At 38.6% G+C, this 22,387-nt stretch overlaps 1 protein-coding gene and 1 long non-coding RNA gene across 2 annotated transcripts; one reads left to right on the top strand and one right to left on the bottom strand.

The window, feature by feature from the left end:
* Positions 1-5,620: 5,620 nt before the first annotated feature.
* LOC128375808 (uncharacterized) lies at positions 5,621-14,306 on the top strand. The gene is made up of 3 exons (XR_008323107.1): positions 5,621-5,673; positions 6,178-6,262; positions 14,213-14,306. It is a non-coding gene; the product is annotated as an uncharacterized LOC128375808 (long non-coding RNA).
* On the bottom strand, positions 13,421-20,618 carry tmx1 (thioredoxin-related transmembrane protein 1). Its single transcript, XM_053336224.1, has 8 exons — positions 20,384-20,618; positions 19,902-20,017; positions 18,348-18,393; positions 16,918-17,046; positions 16,388-16,433; positions 15,369-15,470; positions 15,209-15,275; positions 13,421-14,758 (listed from the first exon to the last, which is right to left on the bottom strand). The coding sequence occupies exons 1-8, from the start codon at positions 20,605-20,607 to the stop codon at positions 14,514-14,516; spliced, it is 975 nt and encodes a 324-aa protein (XP_053192199.1). The 5' UTR covers positions 20,608-20,618; the 3' UTR covers positions 13,421-14,513.
* Between the last annotated feature and the right edge of the window lie 1,769 nt (positions 20,619-22,387).

Below are 22,387 nucleotides of genomic sequence, written 5' to 3'. Positions count from 1 at the left end.
ACTAATTATGTGAGGAAACACTGTGACAGGGTCAGAATATGAACAGTATGTGAAGATTAAAACATGAAGAATACAATATACTGAATCCAAGCAGCCATTCCAGCAGACACAAGACTCAAATATACAGCAGAGTACTCTCCATGCACACGAGCCTCATCGGTTAATTGCATTATTTGACCTCAGATCTGCTAAATCATCACTTCGAAGACAATAATGGCAGAAGAGAACACAAGCTGTCTCTTTATGCACAAGAGATCAACAAGTTATGGATTTAAGACATCCTATAGAGTCACATGAACCCTTTTATTATTCCTGAGCCCCTCCCCTAAAAATACATGTTGACAAACACCAGAGTCCTGCAATTAAAAAGGCCTGCAGACTCTGAGACACGGCGACTGCTGCTGACGAAGATCAGTAATTGTTCCCCTGTCATATAAACCTTGTAATTACCTCGCGGTGATCGAGGCATCTTCTCCCCGCGAGGCTGTCAGGGCAGTACAGAAATAGGCCTCCTCTTCCTCCTCCTCCTCCTCCTCCTCTTCCCTAGCAGCTGCAGCCCTCCAGAGAAACACCGGAGTCATGATCCTGCTCTGAGGCCTGGAGACCTTTTCCTGACACTTTGTTCCACATATAAACAGGAAATAGGAGCTGTACGGCAGAAATTGTGCCAGGAAGTGTGTTTTTTTTAAGAATTTGGGGAAGTGTTGAGGCCACCTTGGTGTGGCTCGGATCCACTGCACTTCAGAGGATTGGCTGTTCCACATGTTGGATAAGTGGGTAGTAGAAGTATTGTTAGAGCCTTTTGTTTTTAACATCAGTTTTCATTTAAACAGACAGGAATTGTTTGGGAAAGCAAAGCAAAGAAGACAGATGCTCTCAGCACTCGTCTGATTGATTTTCGGGGCAGCAGCAGGTTACAAAAGAAGGTTTATATGTGGAAAGTTGCCAGTTTGGACGGACTGAGCAGCTTGAAGTTTTATATTGATTAAAATACATCTAAATGGTCATAGATATTTATCCTAAAACTGAGATATAGAAGATTTATAGGGTGCACATTTTAAAATAAAAAAAGCCTTAAATCAGTGCATCAAATACTTAATGGGGATGGATCAATTTCAGGTGCACAATTTTAATATATAAAGCTTTTTTTCCCACATTTTATATTAATAATAAACTTTAAGATCAAGTATGAATAAACATCTACCTCATCCTGCCAACTAACCCATAACTCAAAGCCAGAATTTCTTAGCCTTACGTCATTCACACAAATCTGACTGCTGGACTGATTGTGCAGACTGTGTTTACTGCTCCCATATATATTGATTATATGTTGATATATTGATTTCTCCCCCGGGTATTGGCAGTAATAGAGCTCTTAGATTGCAAGTATCTGGAGCTTGCTAGCCTGTGAGTAAGCGATAATAATGTCTTCTGTCAGCTAATGCTATACCTTGGAGCCTCAGTATGAAAGAAGTAGTAGATCAGAGGTTCATTAACATATTGATTGACTTTTACCTTATCTGATTGGTTAGAAGGGTCACTTAAAAACTTTAAACTTTTAAAAAAATAAGAAGAAGAAGAAGAAGGGAATATCTCTGGAAAGTCTGGGTTCACACAAGCCTTTTGACGACATCTCTTCCACATTAAGATGTTTTGGAGCATATTTCAACTACAAAATAAAACAAGCATACTGTTTAAAATCAGTGCAACTAAAACTGCAACACTTTCCAACACAAATAAAGGATTATCTAGATTCTAGAAAGTGGGGACAGAAGTATTTTAACTGTATTATTGTGCGTGCATTATGTATGTATAGCTAATTGTTGTGGATGTTTTGTGTTTGTTATACAGCATATGCTTCAGCCAACACCTTTTTGGTCAAACTGCTTTTGTTTTTTTTTTGTTTCCCTTTTGGCTTGTTAGTAGAGGTGGTGGAGATGAGGGATATGGAGCGGGGAAGTATGATTGTTTGCTTTATTAGTTTGCTCATACATGAGTGTTTTGAGTTGATGTGACCAAAATATACTAACTATCTAACTAACTGACCGACCGACCGACCGACCGACCAACCAACCAACCAACTAACTGACCAACTAACTAATTAACTAACTAACTGACTGACTGACTGACTGACTAACTAACTGACTGATTGACTAACTAACTAACTAACTAGCTAACAAACTAACTAACTGACTAACTAACTGACTAACTAACTGACTAACTAACTAACTAACTGACTAACTAACTGACTAACCGACTAACTAACTAACCGACTAACTAACTGACTAACCGACTAACTAACTAACCGACTAACTAACTAACTATCTAACTAACTGACTAACTAACTGACTAACCGACTAACTAACTAACCGACTAACTAACTGACTAACCGACTAACTAACTTACTGACTAACTAACTAACTATCTAACTAACTAACTGACTAACTAACTAACTAACTATCTAACTAACTAACTAACTGACTAACTAACTAACTAACTAACTGACTAACTGACTAACTGACTAACTAACTAACTAACTGACTAACTAACTACCTAACTAACTGACTGGCTAACTAACTAACTAACTACCTACCTACCTACCTACCGAACTAACTAACTAACTAACTAACTGACTGGCTACTAACTAACTAACTACCTACCTACCTACCTACCTACCTACCTACCTAACTAACTAACTACCTAACTAACTAACTACCTAACTAACTAACTGTAGGTGTGCAGGGTTTTTGCAGTCTCTTATATTTATGGCAGTGCATTACTGAATAATCTTATAGGCTTATATTCACGTCCTGATGGTTACCTGCTTACTTTGACTCAACTTTTTACAAGAGGAGATCGTCCGCTCCGAGCCATAAACTTTTGTGGCATTAATATAATTACTTGCTGCATAGCTGATGTGTCTTAGCCTGCTGTTGCACATAAGGTGGATATCAGAGTTTAAATTTAAATTTGTCCGTCACAATTCATTAGATGATATATTCCCTGCAGTAATTTGATTTGCTATGTTGGGGAGTGTTGCTCTCTTTGACTGTCGGCTTTCTTGGCAGGTAACCAGGTGTTAATGTGAGTTTTTAACGCAGGTCTCGTCCACCTGCAACCACCTGAGTGTTTCTCACTTCTCAGACTTCTCAGCTCTGATTCTTGTTTCCAGCAGACATGCTGTTCAGACGCAGATGAATCTGATGTTACAGGCTAAAGGCCAAAACAACCTGTCACTACTGGTTAGAGGAAACGCTTTGATGCCACGTCTGACTGTGCCACCATTACACCATGCATGACGATTACTCGAAGCGCTGTAGGGCATCGTCATTGCTGTTCCTCTGGTTATGTAACCGCAGTATAAACATGTGAAGATATGCTTCACTAGTCAGTATAGAATTTATATTCTTATGAGGGACTATTTTCCTCACAGTGCTGCCTGCTGGGAGAGAATGAACTCCCCCATGCTCATAAAAAAACAAATATCCATACTCTGACATTTCATTTCTGCAGCAGAGAAGTAAACAGACTTTATTTTGATTAACATATGTTGGCTGTAGACCTGCGTTACGAAGCCTAAAGCCTGCAAACTTAAACTGGAAAGGAAAACATATTAAGCATGACCTACAGCAGAGACTCAACCTTCACAGGAATATGCCAGGCTCGCTGCCGTGGGCCCTGACCCGGCTGTTATCTAGCTGTTTGTAGAGGACTGCTGTTCTTCAAGAGCCTCAGATATGGGCTTTTATGGGTCGGACATGTAGCTTCTGTCAAAATACTAAACTTCAAACTGACATGTCAGCCTCTAAATCACCTCTTGAGACACTCAAAGACCTGAGAGGACCTCACATAGCAGCAGATAAACTGTATCAACTCAGAGAGGAAGGGCACAAGGTTATAGCACCAACTTCAAGTGGGAAGAAAAACAGTAAACCAATTTTTAATTATTTAACGAAGAGCTGCAACGATTTGTGCAAGAAAAATAAAATAAATACATTTAAATTTTAAACCTGAATTATCATATTTTTTTGGCCTTTGGGGGCAGCAGAAACAAGAAACACTCATCACCATATAGGCTGATATGTTCAACTTCTTAGCTAACGGCTGCTTATTTCCACATCCAGCAGTTATAGAGCAACATTATCATCCATTTTCTGTCCACCTGGTGAAGGTAAGTCCAATATTAACTCTCTTTTTCTGCTCTGTTTTTACTCTCTACCAACTCCAGGGGGAAATGTCTGACTGTTTAGCTGCTAAATGCTCCACTGTGTTCACCAGCTAGTTGCTAACTGTTTCTGTTTGCTTCTTGTTGCTACAGTGGGGTTTTACAGCTCTGAAATCGACACCGTGAGAGCACTGTTAGTGAACCAAAAGTAAGTAAAAACCTAAAGTAAAGTTGCAGACAGACAACTAAACAGTGAGCTAAAACTCATTAAAATGCTCAATATAGCCGAGAGGAGCTGCAGAGTCGTTGGTAATTTGCTAGTTTTAGCTTCTTAGCTTAAGTTCTTTGGTAATAATACATGATAGTAAACTGAATGTATTTGGGTTTGGGACTGTGGGTTAAACATCTGAAATTTATCACAACATTTTATAGACTAAAAAACAATGAATTGAGATAATAATTGCAGCTAAATTGTAAATTAACCTTTATTTAGCCTCATGAAATACATCTGCTTTTAAAAAGGGTCACTAAGCTACATACTGTACAGACAGTATAAACACACATCATTGATATCCAACAATTCCATATAATAACAAAACAGGACCTGAGAGACACGAGAAACAATTGCATTCCTCTGAAAGTGTTTCCAGACAAAGTTAATCTCAAAACATGTTTCCAAGCCCAGGGTGCATAGAGAGAAAATACAGATTCGCTTTTGAATCGACTCCAGTGACACAGGAGCTTATCGTCTCAGATGATCTGGTCTGATAGCGGTTAGAAACACAAAAGGTTAGTAAGCAGGAAGTTTACCAAAGATGGTTTTCAACATCCCACCTCTCACTTTTTTCCTTTTGTCCAGCTCATGAGAAAAGATTAAAGATGCACAAAAGTTTTTTTTCCCTCCACATGGAAGTATGAGAAAGGAATTCAGATGACTAAACACACACCCACTCCCAAACTCACAGCCAAATGCTCCTCACTCTGCTGACCTATGATCGTGTATAAACTCGGGGTGTGTTGTGTTAGTTTAGGAACTTTTGAACGAACCGAGAGGGCCAGATGTGTGTTTCGCATCAGGTGCCGCACACCACAACAAACCTTCAGCATCCATGGAAACCACTGCAACGGTCATTGACTTCGGTTTAAAACTTTAAACATGAACCTCCTCCTGACGAGAGAATTTGTGTTTTAACACTGACGCAAACCAGAAGACATATAAATGAGAGCATCGGCACCTCAGCACTGAGATAAACATTTAAGTTTTGTGCTGAGTAGAGCCAGATGTGAAAGTCTTTCCTCTTTTTTTATAGCTGATGCTTTATTGGCATGTTCTGTCCCCTTTTTTCATTGTATTTTTTGAACCACAGCTTTATACATGCTGTTATCATTTATCTTCCATTCAATGTTGGCTTGAACACGACTTATCAGGAGGTTTTATAAGGCCAGAGGAAAACCCTTTCAGGAGCTGCAATTAAGTGGAATTTCCTTCGTACGTAAGTCAAAAAGCTGTGAGTCAATTTCATTTATTATTTCTTTTAATTGCCTTCAGCGTGTTTTTTCTGGGTTCTTGCTCTGCTTCAGTCCTGGCGCTGGACTGGCCGGCACGTTGCATGCCTTAGCTGGTATATTTTCCTGTGTTTATGCTGCGGGGCGCATGTGCTGCTAATTTTAGTATCCTGCATACAGTGAAGGAAAACCTTTGCATCCAGGCGAAGGCAGACAAGGGCAGGGTTTTCTTTCTGGCGTAACCATGATGGTTTTCTGAAAATATACCTGCAGTAGACTGCCGGAGAGACACAACAACAAACCTTTGTATCTCCTTTTTTTCATTTTGGTTTGAGCCACCATGTAATTATCTCGCCTGAAAGGAAGTGACACACTCTGAGATGTAAATATGGGTGGGCAGAGAGCAGTGTTTGTGGAAGAAAAAAATCATTTTGGTGGACTCTAATCATAGAGGAGAAACAATTAGTCACTAAAACAGTCAGACTTTGTGACTTTGTGCTGTACAGTTGAAGCAGAGCTGGACTGGAGGTGTTACGGCTGCAAGCAGCAATATGACGACCGGGCTTCAAGTGCACAGATTCAGTCATAAAGGTAAAAAAGTGATTTTAAAGATGCACATTCCCACGTCTATATATCTATTCTGGGGCTCAACTGCAATATCTTTGCTTTATTTACAGTTCAAGGACTCTGATTTATCTTATACTGACTGTTTATGCAGATCTTCAGTTCAGCCTCTGTCTGAAATAGGCCGTTTTAGCTCCTGTCTCAAGCCCGCTCTGCTCTGATTGGCCAGCTTCAGGAAGTTTCATACAGCTCCGGAGGCTTCATAAACAGTTTTCACTTCTTTTTCTGGTCCTTTACTTTAAATACAAACTTCTCAAATACATACAGAACTATTTGACCCCAAATCCACACCGAAATATGTGAATAGATACGTTCACATCAAGTTACTGATCTCTGACCATGTTTGACATCATAACAGTGTATTAATAACAGAAAATCACAAAAAGCTAAATAAGTTCCCAAAGTTGTAAAATTAGTTAAGAATGAATGTTTAGAGAGTTTAATATAAACATTTCTTCCTCGCATAACAGTTTTTTATATAAAACGTGAATCTTCAAATCAAGATATTATGCAATTTAGTCTGCATGAGTTTGGATCATCGTGCACAGTTTGACATGTTTTCGATGGGAGGGCATATTTAATTGATTCATATTTTAGTAATTTGTCAAAAAAAGAAGGCCAAATCAAAAAAGATAACTTTAGATATCATAAAATCAGGTTTGAAAAACAAAAATAACGCTTTTTTACATTTGAACACTGATAAATATAAAAGCTGCCAATTTTTTTTAAGAATGTTTAGTTTTTAATATAAATTCACTACAAATCATCTACTGTAAATTCACATAAACCAAGTACCACAGATATGAAGACAAAAGTTTACTTTAGCATTTGAGTCCTCAAAACATAAATCATCACATTTTAGGGTGAATAATAAAGCTAAAGTTAAAGAGTAACTACACATCCAAATTCCACCAGCTGTGTTCCTCCGAGCATATTTTTAAAAATACCGCAAAAGGACTGCAGGGCAACAAACGTAGGGGTCGTGACCTCCTGGCTACATACATGTTTATGACATGGGACGTATTTCATGACGTAGACAAGATTAGTGCCTGACTTAAAACAAGGCGAAATGTGTTAAGCCATTTTCAACCCATGAAATGTTGACTTTTATAAACTTGCATTGATGAATTTCATCACAGTACAGTCATATAATTTAGTTTACAGCTTAAAACAACAGGTTTAAGTGTGCAGCACAGTTAAAGTTAGGATGTTAGTGTTTATGGTAAGGCTTAAGGTAAGTCTGCAGGAAATTAATTTAAATCAATGTAATGACCTCGCTTGTGTGTGTGTGCATGTGTGTGTGTGTGTCCTCAAATTTTGATCAGTTGCCAAAAAGAAGCACTTGAGTGGGCAGAACAATTTTGTAAAAGGAGTGATTTTAAAGAAACAAACTATATACAAAAACTGAAGGAGCCTTAATTAGATAATCAGAGTGATTGGTTTCATAATTTAGTTGCAGTGCATAAAAAAAGCTCCTCATCTGATTCTGTATTTTGGAGGAAATGTTCACAGCTGCTGAAGTTTTAATGATTTAAGCTTGTTTCTAAGTTGTGATTATCAGCAGGATCGTCTCCATATCTGAGGATGTTTTTTTTTTGTAAACTCAGTTTTAAAAAGAAGGAAGGTCGACCGAAAGGAAGGAAAAGCTAAAACAATACCAATCCCTTTGTCCTGGTCTCCTGATTATCGTCCTCTGCATTTCAGAGTGATGAATAAATCATCATTACAAGCCCAAACAGAGGAATCTGAATCTCTTCATCTTCTCATATTTTAATGGGCTAACCACACGGAGGACACTGAGGGGACACAGCCGCTCAGAGAACAAGTGCTGCCTTGTTGAACGCTTGCACTCGCACCTCGCTGGCGTCCAGTAGCTCAGCGAGAGAGGCAGGATCATATAACACTGCCTTGTTTTTCTCATGGATTTTTGTGGTTTGAAGCAAAAAAAAACCCTCCTGGACTCTGGCCCGGGGATTTCAATTCAAAAAAAGGACCTCAATCCAAAAATGCTTCTAACTTTGTTGTGCACAGGCCGACTGAGGAGACGCTCCATTCTCATATTAAAATAACTTTCAGGTTGAGCAGGAAAAGTTGATCATCATCATTTGTGGGATTACTTTTCCATTATCATTAACAAAAACCAAACAAAATGCAGTTGCCAAAGTGGAAATGAAATTGATTTATAGCAAAAATTAGATGAGTTTTGAGCAGAGAGCAGCGTGGGAAGCCAGAGCACCAAAGTTTCTGTTTATGTTTGTGGTCGGCTGCTCACCACTGAGGTGGAAAAAGTGACTCAGGTTGAGGCCGTGGACTTCCTCTCACCATGACAGGAGAGGAGATAAAGAAGACAACATCCATGATAGACGGATTCTCAAGACCACCTCAGAACTTACACCTGATATTCTCACCCGAGACCCTCCGTAGACACCGTTGTAGTGAGGTTGTCTTTCACTTCTGTGTGAAATATCTACGGCTCATGAGCCTCAAATAAATCTGACAAAGAGACGGACATTTGCACACACACACACACACACACACACACACACACACACACACACACACACACACACACACACACACACACACACACTCTCTCTCTCTCTCACACACACACACACACACACACACACACACACACACACACACACACACCCTCATTCTGTCTGTCTCTGTTGGATATCTTTATCCTGCACTTATTTTACCTCCTCAGAGGTTCAGTAAGAGGTAACAGCTCGTGTTTGACACCCATCATATCAACACAGTAGATTTAACTCCTTAACAGACAGTTTCCCCCTTTTGTTTCATATCATATATCTTATATTATAAATGTTATCCTCTTAAAGCTCAAGCTGAGTGCATATTCAAACCCAAGATTTTATGTTTTAATGGTTGCACTTGTCCATTTGCATTAGATATTGTAGATATTGTGTTAATCATTTTATTCACACTTTCACTCCAGACACTTTAAGTCACCACTGGAATTTAAAATGAAGTTTCATATAATGTTTGGCTTCACAGTATGAGTTTGTAACCAACCAGCAAGCTGCTAATAGTTAAAGGTCCCCTCCAAACACTTTTTGAATAATAATTTCTGTCTCATAGTTTTTTCCACAAAACTTCTTCATTACAATAAGAAAAACATGTTTTTAGTAGAGGGAGACTTGAAAGGGGATTAAAAGATAAAAATCAATTGCCCTAAAGGCACTTTCCACTTAAAAATGTGTTTTTCTTCTTCCTACACCTTTCTAGTGTCAAACTCTGCACATACGTCATTCTGCACAGTGAAGCTCAAACATCAAACTGTAGGAAGGAGAAGGACTTTAAGAATAAAACACATGTGGACAAACAAGCTCTGCAGAATCTGCTATCTATCACACTTCCTCTGATCACAACCAACAAGCAATGCTCCACTTTTGAGAGTCAGAACAACAACATGTGATTGATGTGGAAACAGACAGACAATGAGGTGAGTGCAGGTGAATAATGAAATCCAGGACTTGTGCCAGCTGGCTTGAAACAGATCTGCAGCAGCAAAAAAAAAAAAAAAGAAAGTACATGAACGGTACTAACCCTAACCCTAAACCCTCTTATTAAAAATGTTCTCTACAAATGTGGCGACACGGCTTAATTGTGTCATTATGCAGCTTGTGTGGAAGAACTTTTTGCTGGTAAAGTGAAAACAAGGACAATAGAAAAGCATATGGACCGGAGCTAAATGAACAAGAACAGAAACCACTAAACCAGCAGTGTTGCCATCTGCGTTCATTTTACTGAGCAGAGCAGTGAAACAAAGGCCTGCCCATCCAGCACAGAGGAATCTGTGTATGTCCTGATAAATCAAAGCCAGTGCACGCAGGCAGCTTTTATCAAACATCTGCTGAGTGTTTCTACATGTGCACACTCCACGACCTCACTGCACTGGAGCATGCCTGCAGCAGGGCAGTACAGCAGAGTACAGCAGGGCAGTACAGCAGGGGAATCCCTCCGTCCCCCTCCACCCAACCACCCACCCTCCCACCCTGGAGAGATTAACCTCCGCTAAACAGAGCGTGTGCAGAAGGCTACTCGAGCTGCAATGACAGCACTGATTAGAGATCTGCTCTTCATCCCGAGGGAGTCACACCACTCGAGAGGGTGGACTGAAATGGGAAGCCCAGGAGAGCAAATGAAAGGAAATGTGAGCTGTAGTTTTACATTTGCTGGAAAAATGCCTAAAAGTGGCACGGGGAGCATTTCCTGTCTCTGAGTCCCCAAAGTGTGGCGTTAATGTTGCATCACATGGAGGTGGACGTGGGGTCAGAGGTCACAGGAAAAGCAACATGTGATTCATCAAAGCAGTCGCTTCTGCCTGCTGTTTGTCGCTATATGAGCTAAACAATAAAACAAGTGTGAGAGTGACATCTAGTGGAAAGACCTGCTTTCTTTTTTAGTTAGGTTTTACTTAGTTATACTTCACTACATATACTTCTTACTTTTCAGATGATTTACATTCAAAACAAAACAAAACACGAATTTATAATTTAAAATTCATTGTTGAAGATTGAAGAAGTATCTTTTTGGAGCTCCTTGTATCTGAGTTGTTACTAATTCCACTATAGTTTGATTTTTATGTTTAATGCAATACATAACAGGACATTTTTCATCACAGAACAGCACTTTGACACTTTAAACTTAACGCACGCTGTTCCGTCTACGGAACGGGACAGATGTTAGGAGGTAGCCACAAGTTCTTCTGGATGTTTTAAACACCAACCCTTAAACATATATATTCATGCCGTACATCGTTGGAAAGCTTCGATTGTCCTGATTCATTCAAGACCACTCACGACTTATATGGTTACTCACAGCCGTAATAGTATTAGCGATTAGCTCGGCTAGCCCCTGAGCTAAGTAAGAAAAGCTATAATGCCTACATACCTTCAAAGTCTTATCTTTATCCACAACGATCATCTTATGACTCAGGACTTTCTGTTCAGCTCGCCAAGTATCCATTCTTGTGAAATATGAAATCCGTTTCCATAAAACCGAAATACTTTCCTCAATATGTCCATGTATTTAGTCCAACACGTAACGTAATAACACAAATAAAAAAACATATACGGTCCGTTTACGTCATTTCCTGACCTGCGCGTCCATCTCAGAGTACACGTGACTAGATGTTTACGACCGTGAGCCTCTTCTGCTTCTGACGACACCACACACAAGCCAATCGGTGTTTAGGATTAGGCAGTACATGTCTCCAAAGCCAATGAGGACATGTGACCGACAACAATGACGACATGGCTTTGATTGACTGCTGTTCTAGCCTATGGAAATATTCGGTGAAATGAAGTTGATAACATTTTAGCCAATAGTCAGAGGTTTCCAACGGTGTATGACGCTAAGCTATTAGTTTGGCTGTCCATAAACAAACTCCAAGCGTAACCGGCGTGCGCCCTGTGTGTAAAAGAGTTGAACCATATATCATTACGCACTCGGCATTTTGGTACACGGTTGGTTCTTCTTCGACTTGACATATGACTTATACCAAAATAAACAGATAGATAGATAGATAGATATGGCCAAACAAAAAAATATGGTTATATGTAATAATAATAATAATAATAATAATTATAATAATAATAATATGGCGTCAGCTTTCATTAGAGACCAAGATTTTGATTGCAGGCAAAGGGGATGTGAAGTTATATGTGTTTGATTGCGGTTATACAGCTGTGGTCACCAAGTGTCCATTTGGAGTCTCCAAAAAGGACCTGAGACATACCTGTTGAAAAATAATTCTGAAAAATTCATCTTTTGGTCTTTTGACTCCAAATTTGGACTGCATGAAGCCAAGACCTGTGGATGTGGCCTCATTGTGTCTATATCCTGCTGAGAGGTCCCTGAATGTCTGTACACATGTCATTGTAAAGGCAAACCTATGGGCGAGTAAACAACCCCATCATTGTAACCTCTGCCACTCTTTGTCAGTAAGTCACAGAATCACACAGACACTTTTACAAGAATCCTGAGAGTGTTTCCTTTCCAATGATACCAGACACATCTCTGAGTCTCAAACTATGTGGGATCTGTGCTGCTCACAACTTGGGCATGTCGTTTAGGCTAACAGCATAAAAAACAGGGGCGTGTATTAAGTGGTTAAGCACATGTTGCTAATAATAATAATAACCTTTATCTCGTTAGAGTAGAAATCCACATTGTTGTATTGGTATTTTAACTTGAGTAAAGGATCTGACTACTTCTACTCACCTTTATACTATTTTTGGCAGATGTTTCTACAGAAGAAAGTTCTCATACTTGTCTTTCAAGGTGTTCGTGTCCAGCTGCTCTATTATGTATCATTGAGATATAAATAGTGGAGCTTCATTTTCAGTTGAGTGACAGAAACACAAATAGTAAGAAAAGTTTGTCAGAGTTAACAGTTTATTGAAAGAGAAGTTCAAACAATAAGGAGCACAGCCGGCTCAGAGTAAAGTGTGAATGCTGCAAGCTTTAAATAGTGGTCGGGTAAAAAAAACCAACAACCTCACAACCTGTTTCAATCATCACCGAAATGAGTAGTTATGCTTTTTTTTATTTAGGAATAAAAAGAAGCTTAAAAAAAAAAATCAAACTTTAGGCAAGTCATAAAACCAACACGGTGAAATGTGTATTAAAAATACTGGACACGCACACACACACACACACACACACACAAACACACATACATTCGCATCTCCTTTTTTGTTCTTACAAGACTGAAATGGAAACAGGCTGTGCTTCAGAGTGTCGTTAACGTGGTAAATAGATGCATATATAAACGCATTTTGTTCAAATTACTTCAATAAGAAAACCAATCTACACAAAATAACACTCGTTTAGATAAATCAACTTCATAAGTTCGTTTTTAATTTTTACAGTTTCAAACAAAAGAGAAAAAAAAAATCGAATTAAAAGCGTTTAAATAAAAAGATTACAGTCGGCTGATTCTCGCCTCCCTTTGTTGAGCAGACCGCTTTGTTCAGGTCCTTGTACTGTTCCACGAAGCGGAGCAGAGTTCGGACGGATATGCCACATCTCTCTCTCTCTCTCTAAGTGTATCAAACAATTTATATTTATAGAAAGAGTCCCTAATTTTTTTCCTCCTTTTCTTTTAAATCACAGCATGCATACACAGCGCTGTAGACCCACTTTAAGTAAACATCCTTTAATAATTAGAGAATCACGAGTAAACATCAGAGACAAAAAAACATCCCCTTGTTTGATTGTATGATACATTAACGGGGAACGTCTACAGAACAGCATTCACCAGACCTTTTAATCTCAGGGTGAATATAATTGTTCCTATTTTTTAAAATCTGCATCTATCGAGTGTTTTCTAGCTGGTTTGTTTTTGCAGCTCGGTCAAAAGTTTTTGGAGTGACGGCTGAGCGAAGCACAGATACCATAAAAAAGGGTTCCTGCCCCCACGTTAAAGAACATACGTACCTGTGCTGAGAGCATGCACACTTTACACAGACTGGGCTCAGATTTAAACCTCTGTGCCCCCCCCCATTGTTTCTAAAATATTTTTGGGCCACTTCTTTGCACCTTTACTCCTTTATAAACTGAGTGTGGAATGGTGAGTTGTTATTTGTTTTAGGTTGAACTGTCAGGACTTGGAAAATATATGAGACATAAAATAACCTGTGGGTATGTTTACATTAGCTGAGTAGTAAAATCAACAGAAATCTTAAAACGTAAGCTTGGTATAATAATAATAATTCAGAGAAACATAAAATAAACACATTAAAAAACAAACAAACAAAAAAGATGCATAGCATAAACAACATTGCAAAAAATCCAGCTCTACTCCACTTCATATCCAAACCTCAACCAGGCAATTTGTTTCCAGAAGTGAAAACAGGTGTCGGGAGTGTTTTGCTTTTTTTTTTCCAGGTGGAGCCTGCTGCTCAGGCCGAGAGAGAGTCTAAAGCGCTCCCGATTGAAAAAAAACGAGGGAGGGAGGGGAAGGAGAAGAAAAGAAGCGAGGTGTTTTTGGAGGCCCGGAAGAAGAGGAGGAGGAGGAGGAGGAGGGAGGCAGAAAGGAGGAAGAGGAGGGAGGGTGTTTGGGGGGCATTTACTGGAGGGCTCCCTGCTGTAAACACTGCTGCTCGAGACCAAAGCTCCTCCGACTCCGCTGACTTCACGGCGCTCTTCTCAGAGGAGTAGGAGCCATGTGACGCTCCACACCCACGCTCTAAGTGTCCTCCTCTTCCTCTTCCTCCTCCGCCTCGCGGTTGGCCACCACCCTCTTCCTCAAAGCTTCATCTGGGAAACCTTGTGCCTTTGGTTCGGGGCGCCCCTCGGGGGAGCCTCTCCTCCTCCTCCACACGTCGTCCTGATCCTCCTCTTCCTCCTCTTCGTCGTCATCTTCCTCCCCGTCGGCCTCGTGCTCGTCCTCCTGTCTCTGGATTAACCTCGCCTGCTCCATCGATTGTTTCTCTGCAGAGTCACGAAAAAAAAGAAAGAATCAGTGACACAAAGAAAACCAATATCTGTCAATTTATTTTGTATTTTAACCCTCCTGTTGTCCTCAGGTCAAGGAAGGAAGGAAGGAAGGAAGGAAGGAGGAAGGAAAGGAGTAAGGAGGGAGGGAGGAAAAGAGGAAGGAAGTTAGGAGAGAAGGAAGGGAGGAAGGAAAGGAGGAAGGAAGAAAGGAAGGAAGGAAGGAAGGAAGAGAGGAAAGAAGGAAGAAAGTGAGGAAAGAAGTATGGAAGGAGGAGGGAGCAAAGAAAGAGGGAAGGAGGGGAAGAATGAAGGAAAAATTAAAGAAAGAGGAAGGAAGGAAGGAAGGAAGGAAGGAAGGAAGGAAGGAACAGTCAAAAGAGACGGGATCAATTTGACCCCGGAGGACGTCATGAGGGTTAAGAAAGAAAAGCTCAGAAAACTCACTCTGGTAGTAGTCATGAGAAGAAAACCGTCGTGAAGGGAAGACGTAATCTGCGATGAACACCAGCAGCTGCAAAGACAGAAGACAACAATCATCACTCACTTCCTGTTTGATGCACGTTCAACTCGCCTTCATCACTGTTTCATTAAAAAAGTTACTGACCAGTCCCAGCGCTAGACCAGAGAACAGCGTTGCAAGGCCAAAGATCACATACGATCCCCAAACAGGGATCCCCAGTTTGTCTGTCATGTAGTTATGGCAACGCTGGAGGACACAAGATATACACGATTAACATTTAAGATAAATAACAAGCAAATAAAAGCACAATAAAAAAGCTCTAATATATTTTCACACACTGTGGTTTGTTAAACTCTATAAAATGTACAATATTTAAAAAAACATCTTTCTGTCCTTGTCTTCATTCATCTGTCTCCATCATCCCCTCAAATGAAAGCAACTTAACAACTTCACCTCTTCTCTGGCGCCACCTTTAGGCCACATTTCAAATATTAAATTATGTCTCTCCAGTTTATAATAACTCCAAGCCACAAATATACAACAGATGAACTAAATATAAGCAGCTTTTAGCACAAAACTATGTGATTAGTTAAAAATAATAATAATTAAAAATAATAATAATAATAATAATAATAATAATAATGATAAGAAGAAGAAGAACGAACTTTTAATGAACATCTTTCCACGACAATACCAACATATTCTTCATTTGGATATTTGCTGACAGTCGGAAAAATATGTAATAATGCCAGTTTTATCCTTTAATAATGAAAATGACAAGTCATCTACATAAGAGAGGAGGCATTTTGGTTTCCTGGTATTTTAAACCACCAAAAAATAATCAAAAATAAAAATGTGAGACACTAGAGAGGATTATTAACTCCACCAGCTGGATGTGTCCCCTATAAGATCAGCTTTCTGTCCTATAATGTATATATTCTCTGCACTATATAAAAAGGTAAAATAACTATTTTCTCTGTTTATTGTGGGAGTCATTTATCCTGACTTCTTAATACCCCCGCTGTACTTTGCATATAAAAGATATTCTGATTTCCACATGTAATCTCCCATCAGGCATCAGTGAGACATAAATTCCTCTTTAAGTGGCTTATATGAAATAAATACTTTACTATACATAAAAGATCTGGGAAATCCTCACTTACCCGGATAAACATGGAGAGCTTGAACAAAGCAGACATTGAATTCATTCTGCCAAAAAGAAGAAAAGGGAAAAATGCCAGCATGTAATTCAATAAGGATTTATCAAAACTGTAACATCACTACAAAGCTTAAAGCTTAAACATTCAAATTTAACAAGCAGGGAAGCAGGGAGGGGAGGAAGGAGGGGTGTTTGTCAGTGTGATTTTTAAACTAACAGAAAGACGCTAAAAATAGAGCTAACAGGGCTAACAGGTCAGGCATGTGATGCTTTTTTGTGATGTTATTTCAAAGCAAAGAGGAGAAAACGGTGACGCAGGATCAACAATTCATTTTAGTTTTCTCTGCTGAAAGCTGAAAAAAGGGCTAAAGACCTCAGGACTGGCTGATACTGGTCCAAACACATTTCACAATAACCACTTTACAGTGAAGTATAATATCAAACAGCTGGTAGAACAGAGGAGAAACAGCCTTATGTAACCTCGTCATCAAACTGTATTATCATCATCGTAATTGTATAAAGCTGTGAACTCACAGAAATGAAGACGGCCCAAACCACGAGGAAATAGGTTCTACTGCTTTCCATTTCTGCTCGTCGACAAAGCTCAGGAAGTCGTCTTTAGTGCGAGCTCCCTGGTACTTTCGGAAGACGCCATCCTTACAGCTGAAAACACACATAGATGTAGAGTCATGGTTTCTCTTAGACTGACACACAACCAACACATGTACAGCAGCAGAGACCCTGACAGAGAGGACCAATATCTCATGACCGGCAGGATAAGAAGGCAAAATGAGTAATATCATAATGGTAATAATAATAATAATAATAATAATAATAATAATAATAATAATAATAAACTTTATTTTCAAAATCCAAGCTACAAAGTAAGAAGACAAAGCATGTCATAGGCCTTATTTCACCCATCTGTCTCTTATATACCCTCCCTGACCAATTAAAGGCAGAAAAATACACAAATTATAAAATAAGTACGTCATAAAAAGAGAACAAATAAAAACTATTTAATGAGTAAAAACTATTTTAGTGTAGGAAAAAAAGCAAGATAAAACAAATCATATTTAAATTAGATAAAGTAAAAATGCCAAAATACTCAATATAAATACATGTTCTCTATTTAGTTTCAATGCATTATGTTAAACCTATGCAGCTTATGCATCGTATTAAAGTCAGTATTAAAGTATGTTTAAAGTAGTATTGAAGTTCAAACTCAACTTCAAACTTCAACGAAAACTACCCCGAAAAAACAACATTACATTTGTCTAAACAGCAGCTGGTGGTTATTATTACTCAGCGTCCTGTTTCACCACATTGACTTTCGATTTTTTTCTGTTACTGGTAACTGTTAGATGAGGTAAGACTGTCTTTCATTTACAGTCAGGACTGAAATATGATAAAATGTTTAATCAAATCATTTTTTTCAAGAATCAATTAAACATTTAAGTAATTTATCAAAGAAACATGCAAATATTTCAAAATGGAAGATTTGCTGCTTTCCTCAGTTTTACACTTTTATAAAATGTAATCACTAATTTAATTATTTTTGGGGATAGTTCAGAAAAAACCTTGTGATCTGCTTTTTAACCATTCCTTCATATTTTGTAGATGACATAGTTAATCAGAATAAACAGATAATAATGAAAGGTAATCATTAGTTTGCAGCCCTGTACTCAAACTATTTTGCTGTTCCAGGTCATATAGTTAAATATTTTCCCCAAATAGTTAAATAATTAAGTAAGTCACAATATATTCATAATAACATATGTTTTTAAAGTGATAGTGTGACACTTTACAGACTTCACAGTTAAAATAAGGGCCTAAACTAAGAACACACAACAGTATAGAGTTAAACCTCTATATATTTTTACAGATACAGAAGTACTACACACACCACAAGAAGTCACATTTAAGAGGAAGCAATAAAAACCACAAGATAACTTTGCACTTACTGGTAAATAGTAGGAAGTGAGGTGATGATGAATCGCCCACTCAGACCTTAAAGAGGGAGGAGCGGACAGTGAGCAGGAAGCAACATTTGACTCTTAACTTAACTGTGCAGAGTTTCAGACATTGACTTTAGTAGATGGGCTCAAATAATATCTGACCACAGACCACAGACTTCAGGAAACAGCAACATTTCAACTAATCAATTAATAAAGGAAATAATGAACTTGCTGTAATCATTCCTCCTGTTCATACTGACCATTAGAAGATCCCTTCATAATGCACTTATAATGTAAATGATGGAGGAGACAATTCAGTCCTCCTTCTGTGCAAAAATGTGTTTAACAGTAAAGTTAACCTGAAGCTTCAGTCGTCCAAATGGTTTAATGTTTAATGTTACAGTCTTCTTAGAGCCAAAGTTCCTCTTTTTGGTTCTATACTTTAAACTCAGCTCAACCAGGAAACACAAAGAGGGAATTTAATGCTATAAAAGTTTGTAAATGTGGCAGATATCAGGTCAGCAGTTTCAGTGTCTATTCTCCACATGTTTGAGGTCCGCTGCAGCTCTCACTTCTTTTAAATCAACGACTTTTCTGTTTGCAGCTGCCTTGTATTAAATCATATTCTGCACTGTAACTTTTTAACCTTTTTTTTTGGGTGTAATTCTATTTTCTATTTAAAGTCCTCCTCCACTCAAAAATATGTTTTTGTTCTTGCTCCAACAGTCGAATGCAGAGTTTGACACTCAGAGTCTGTTTTCACTTTCATCTGCTGAATGTGGGAAGCTTCTCTCCGAGCTAATTGAAAATCCAATTTTAAGATTCGGGCCTGCGTGCCGGATTTGTGACATCACAAATAGTTTGGAAGCCAATCCTGATCCGACATTCAACATAAACAAGTGTGATGTGGAAAACTGAAGCCTCAAGTGAACTCTGAGAACAGACTTTAAAGTGAAGTAAGAGACATCTTGTATTAGCAGTTAAACTATTATTAATTATTATTATTATTATTATTATTATTATTATATGTATTATTATAATATTTGCATATTGTAGATATAATTTAAGTAAATTAAGTATTTACACAACTAATTGAGATTTTCTTGTCAAGCTTTCTTATAATTTCTGGAAGACACTATTTTGATAATTAAATAATTTTTTTTTGCATTTTTAAGCAAAAATGCGATACATACGCTATTTTGAGCTTCTCAGATATGATGATTTTGTTGCTTTTCTTAGTCTTACATGATGATAAACTGAATAACTTATGTTGGTAGTCAGACAAAACCAGACCTTCGAAGACGTCACAGATATTTCTCCTTATTTTCTAACATTTTAAGGGCAAAATGAACCAAGACAATAACCAATAACTTAACTGGTAATCAATGCAACATATGAGGAGGGGTACTAAGTGAGCTTTGCTTGATATTAAAGGGGAGCACGAGCCTTAAAAGATTGGGATCCACTGGTTTAATAGCTGTTGATTTGTCATTAAATATAGACGTCAGGGATTGTAAAACAGGCAGCTGACTGTGGTGGAGGTCATTCATTCAGGCCTACCAGGTTGCTCTGTCACGTCCACTTTGGCTATGTTGACCCCCATGTCCTCCCCCCAGTCTGCAAACTCCTTCCACACCGACTGCAGCTGCTGGCAGGCTGGACACCACGGAGCATAGCTGAGAGAGGGAGAGAGAGAGAGAGAGAGAAAGAGAGGGAGGGGGAGAGAGAGAGAAAGAGAGGGAGGGGGAGAAAGAGAGAGAGAGAAAGACGGAGAGAGAAAGAGAAAGAGAGAAGTGAGTTTTGACAAGACAAAAATGCAGAATCACTTGCAGATAAACACAGCTAAGAAAGCACAGATGACCTGATTAGCAGCTGGTGTAGTAGCTCTGTGGCTAAGCTAAGCTAATTAACACTAAATACAGGTGGCTAGGATTAAACTAGACATAACATTAACAGGTAAACACACCCTTGCTATATGACCTAATGTGTTTTTCCTTTCTCCCCCACCACCACAAGTTAAAGTAATTATTATTATCACTCACAACTCTATCATCCACTCTCCGGCCAGGATCTCCTCCCAGTTACCGTCGGTCACTTCTTTCAGGCTGCCTTGTTTGGCAGAAACAGGCAGCCACGTTAAATAAATCACCAGAAATAAACAGTACGTCAACGAGCGGTGCTGCTGTGTTGGTTTTAGTAAAGAAGAAATCATTGTTGTTGTTGTTTTTCCTGAGCTGCTGCTTCTGCTTGCAGACATACACGCCATGTCTGCCCCTGTCCGAGGCTCAGAGATCACTTCCGCTATGCGCCCAAAACGTCACGAGTCACGTGATTTGTTGGAGTTTGACAGACAGGATGTGAGACCATGAATTAAAGGTGCAGATCACATATTTGAAAGACCATTTTAAAGAAGGACATTACTCTCTCAGAACTTGATTTGTTGTTACTCATATTCAGACAATGCTAAATTTTACAGCAACTAATAGTTTGTCATTAATTTGCTCATTATTTTAGCCAAAGTCTACATTCATCAGATAAAAAAATGAAAGAAATGACAGTCCTATTTGACCTTCCCATCGACTATGCCATTTTTCGCCTTGGTTTGACTGTTTATAAAGTTTACATTTTCACCCAATTCTATGTTAGACCTTTTAGCCACCTTCATTCCAACTTATTTATTTGGAAATGATGGTCAATATAGGCCTCATTTAAATGAAATAATACCTCATTTTTTAGATAACTGTTGTCCTCATGGGTCAAAATTGACCTGAGGACAAAAAAAACCCCATTAAAAAACTATAATATTATGCAAACACTTTTTTGTATCTGAATAATTAAACCTCTTGTGTGGCTGTGTTCATATATGGTGTTGTTTTTATTGTTTGTGATTGTACTCAATGTTCATACAAAAATGACTTTGATAGGTTTTTGCTTTATCTTGTTGTCGTTTTTGTTGGTTCTTTTGTTTTGTTTCTGTTGCTTTGAGTGTTCTGTAGCGCCTCCCAGAGGGTAACAGAGAGAACAGGTGATGACAGAGGTGGGTCACATCTTTCAGGACGTTGTTGGCTTTGTGGAGGCAGCGAGTCCTGAGGATGTCCTCTACAGAGCACAGGGTGAGTCCAGTGAGTATTTATTTTAAGCTCTTATGACTCTCTGGAGACTTTTTGGGTCTGCCTCTGTATAGTTCACATACCAGGCTATTACACAGTATGTAACATTTTTGATGGAACAGTGGTAAAAGCCCACAGTTTACTCATAATATAATTACATGTAGAATAGAATAGACTTTATTGTCACTGCACAAGAAGTATAATGAAATTTGCTTTGCTACATAAAAAATAGAAAAATGCACAGTAATGAATACACAAACACAAACACAATCATCCCAAATCCATAAACTAGTAAAAAAGCATTTAAAAGTAGTATTGCACAAGTTGTCCCATGTGCACAATTTAGGTAATAAATTAATCATTAAAACTTCTTGAGCCAAAAAGCTTTTTCTTTCTTTCTTTCTTTCTTTCTTTCCATTTTCGTATGTTCTGTTTCAAGTGCATCTTTGTTCATTCAGGAAAAGTATTCAGCTACAGTCGTGTTGCTGGTATCACAATATCATCCTGAGCCTAGAGAGGATGTAAGCTGATTTGTCCCTCACGTCTATTCTGTTATATTAGTGATAAACAGGTTTTAATAGGTCAGCTGGAGATCCATAATCAGTATTGGAGGAGTTTTCCTTTTCCAGATGAGCTGATGCATCTTGTGAGTAATTGTTGTCTCCTCAAAATGAAGCTGTGTGAGTGAACGAGGGCATCCCGTTTGGTGAATTCATCTCCTCCAGCCTGTCACCTGATGCTTCTGTCTTTTGGCAATAATTCAGTATGAATATGAGCTGATGTGATTTCGCATGATGTGTTGTCTGACTAGTTAACAAGCTAGTTTAACAAAAATATAATCCAGCCAGCAATTACACATCCGTCAAAACATATTAGGCAAAATCCTTGAATAGTATGAACATCTATTTGAGATGTTTCTTGCTGTTTCGGACATAT

The sequence above is a fragment of the Scomber japonicus genome, chromosome 16 (assembly GCF_027409825.1).
Source record: "Scomber japonicus isolate fScoJap1 chromosome 16, fScoJap1.pri, whole genome shotgun sequence".
Lineage (NCBI taxonomy): Eukaryota > Metazoa > Chordata > Actinopteri > Scombriformes > Scombridae > Scomber > Scomber japonicus.
Note: the sequence above shows the minus strand (reverse complement) of the source record. Positions and strands in the feature narration are given on the sequence as shown.

Excerpts from the sequence above, each read along its gene's own strand:
- tmx1 (XM_053336224.1), bottom strand. The coding sequence starts at position 20,607 with ATGGCGTGTATGTCTGCAAGCAGAAGCAGCAGCTCAGGAAAAACAACA. Across the intron at positions 20,018-20,383 it reads GGAGAGTGGATGATAGAGTT|CTATGCTCCGTGGTGTCCAG; the intron begins GTGAGTGATAAT and ends TCCCTCTCTCAG. Across the intron at positions 14,759-15,208 it reads TTCTCATGACTACTACCAGA|AGAAACAATCGATGGAGCAG; the intron begins GTGAGTTTTCTG and ends GTGACTCTGCAG.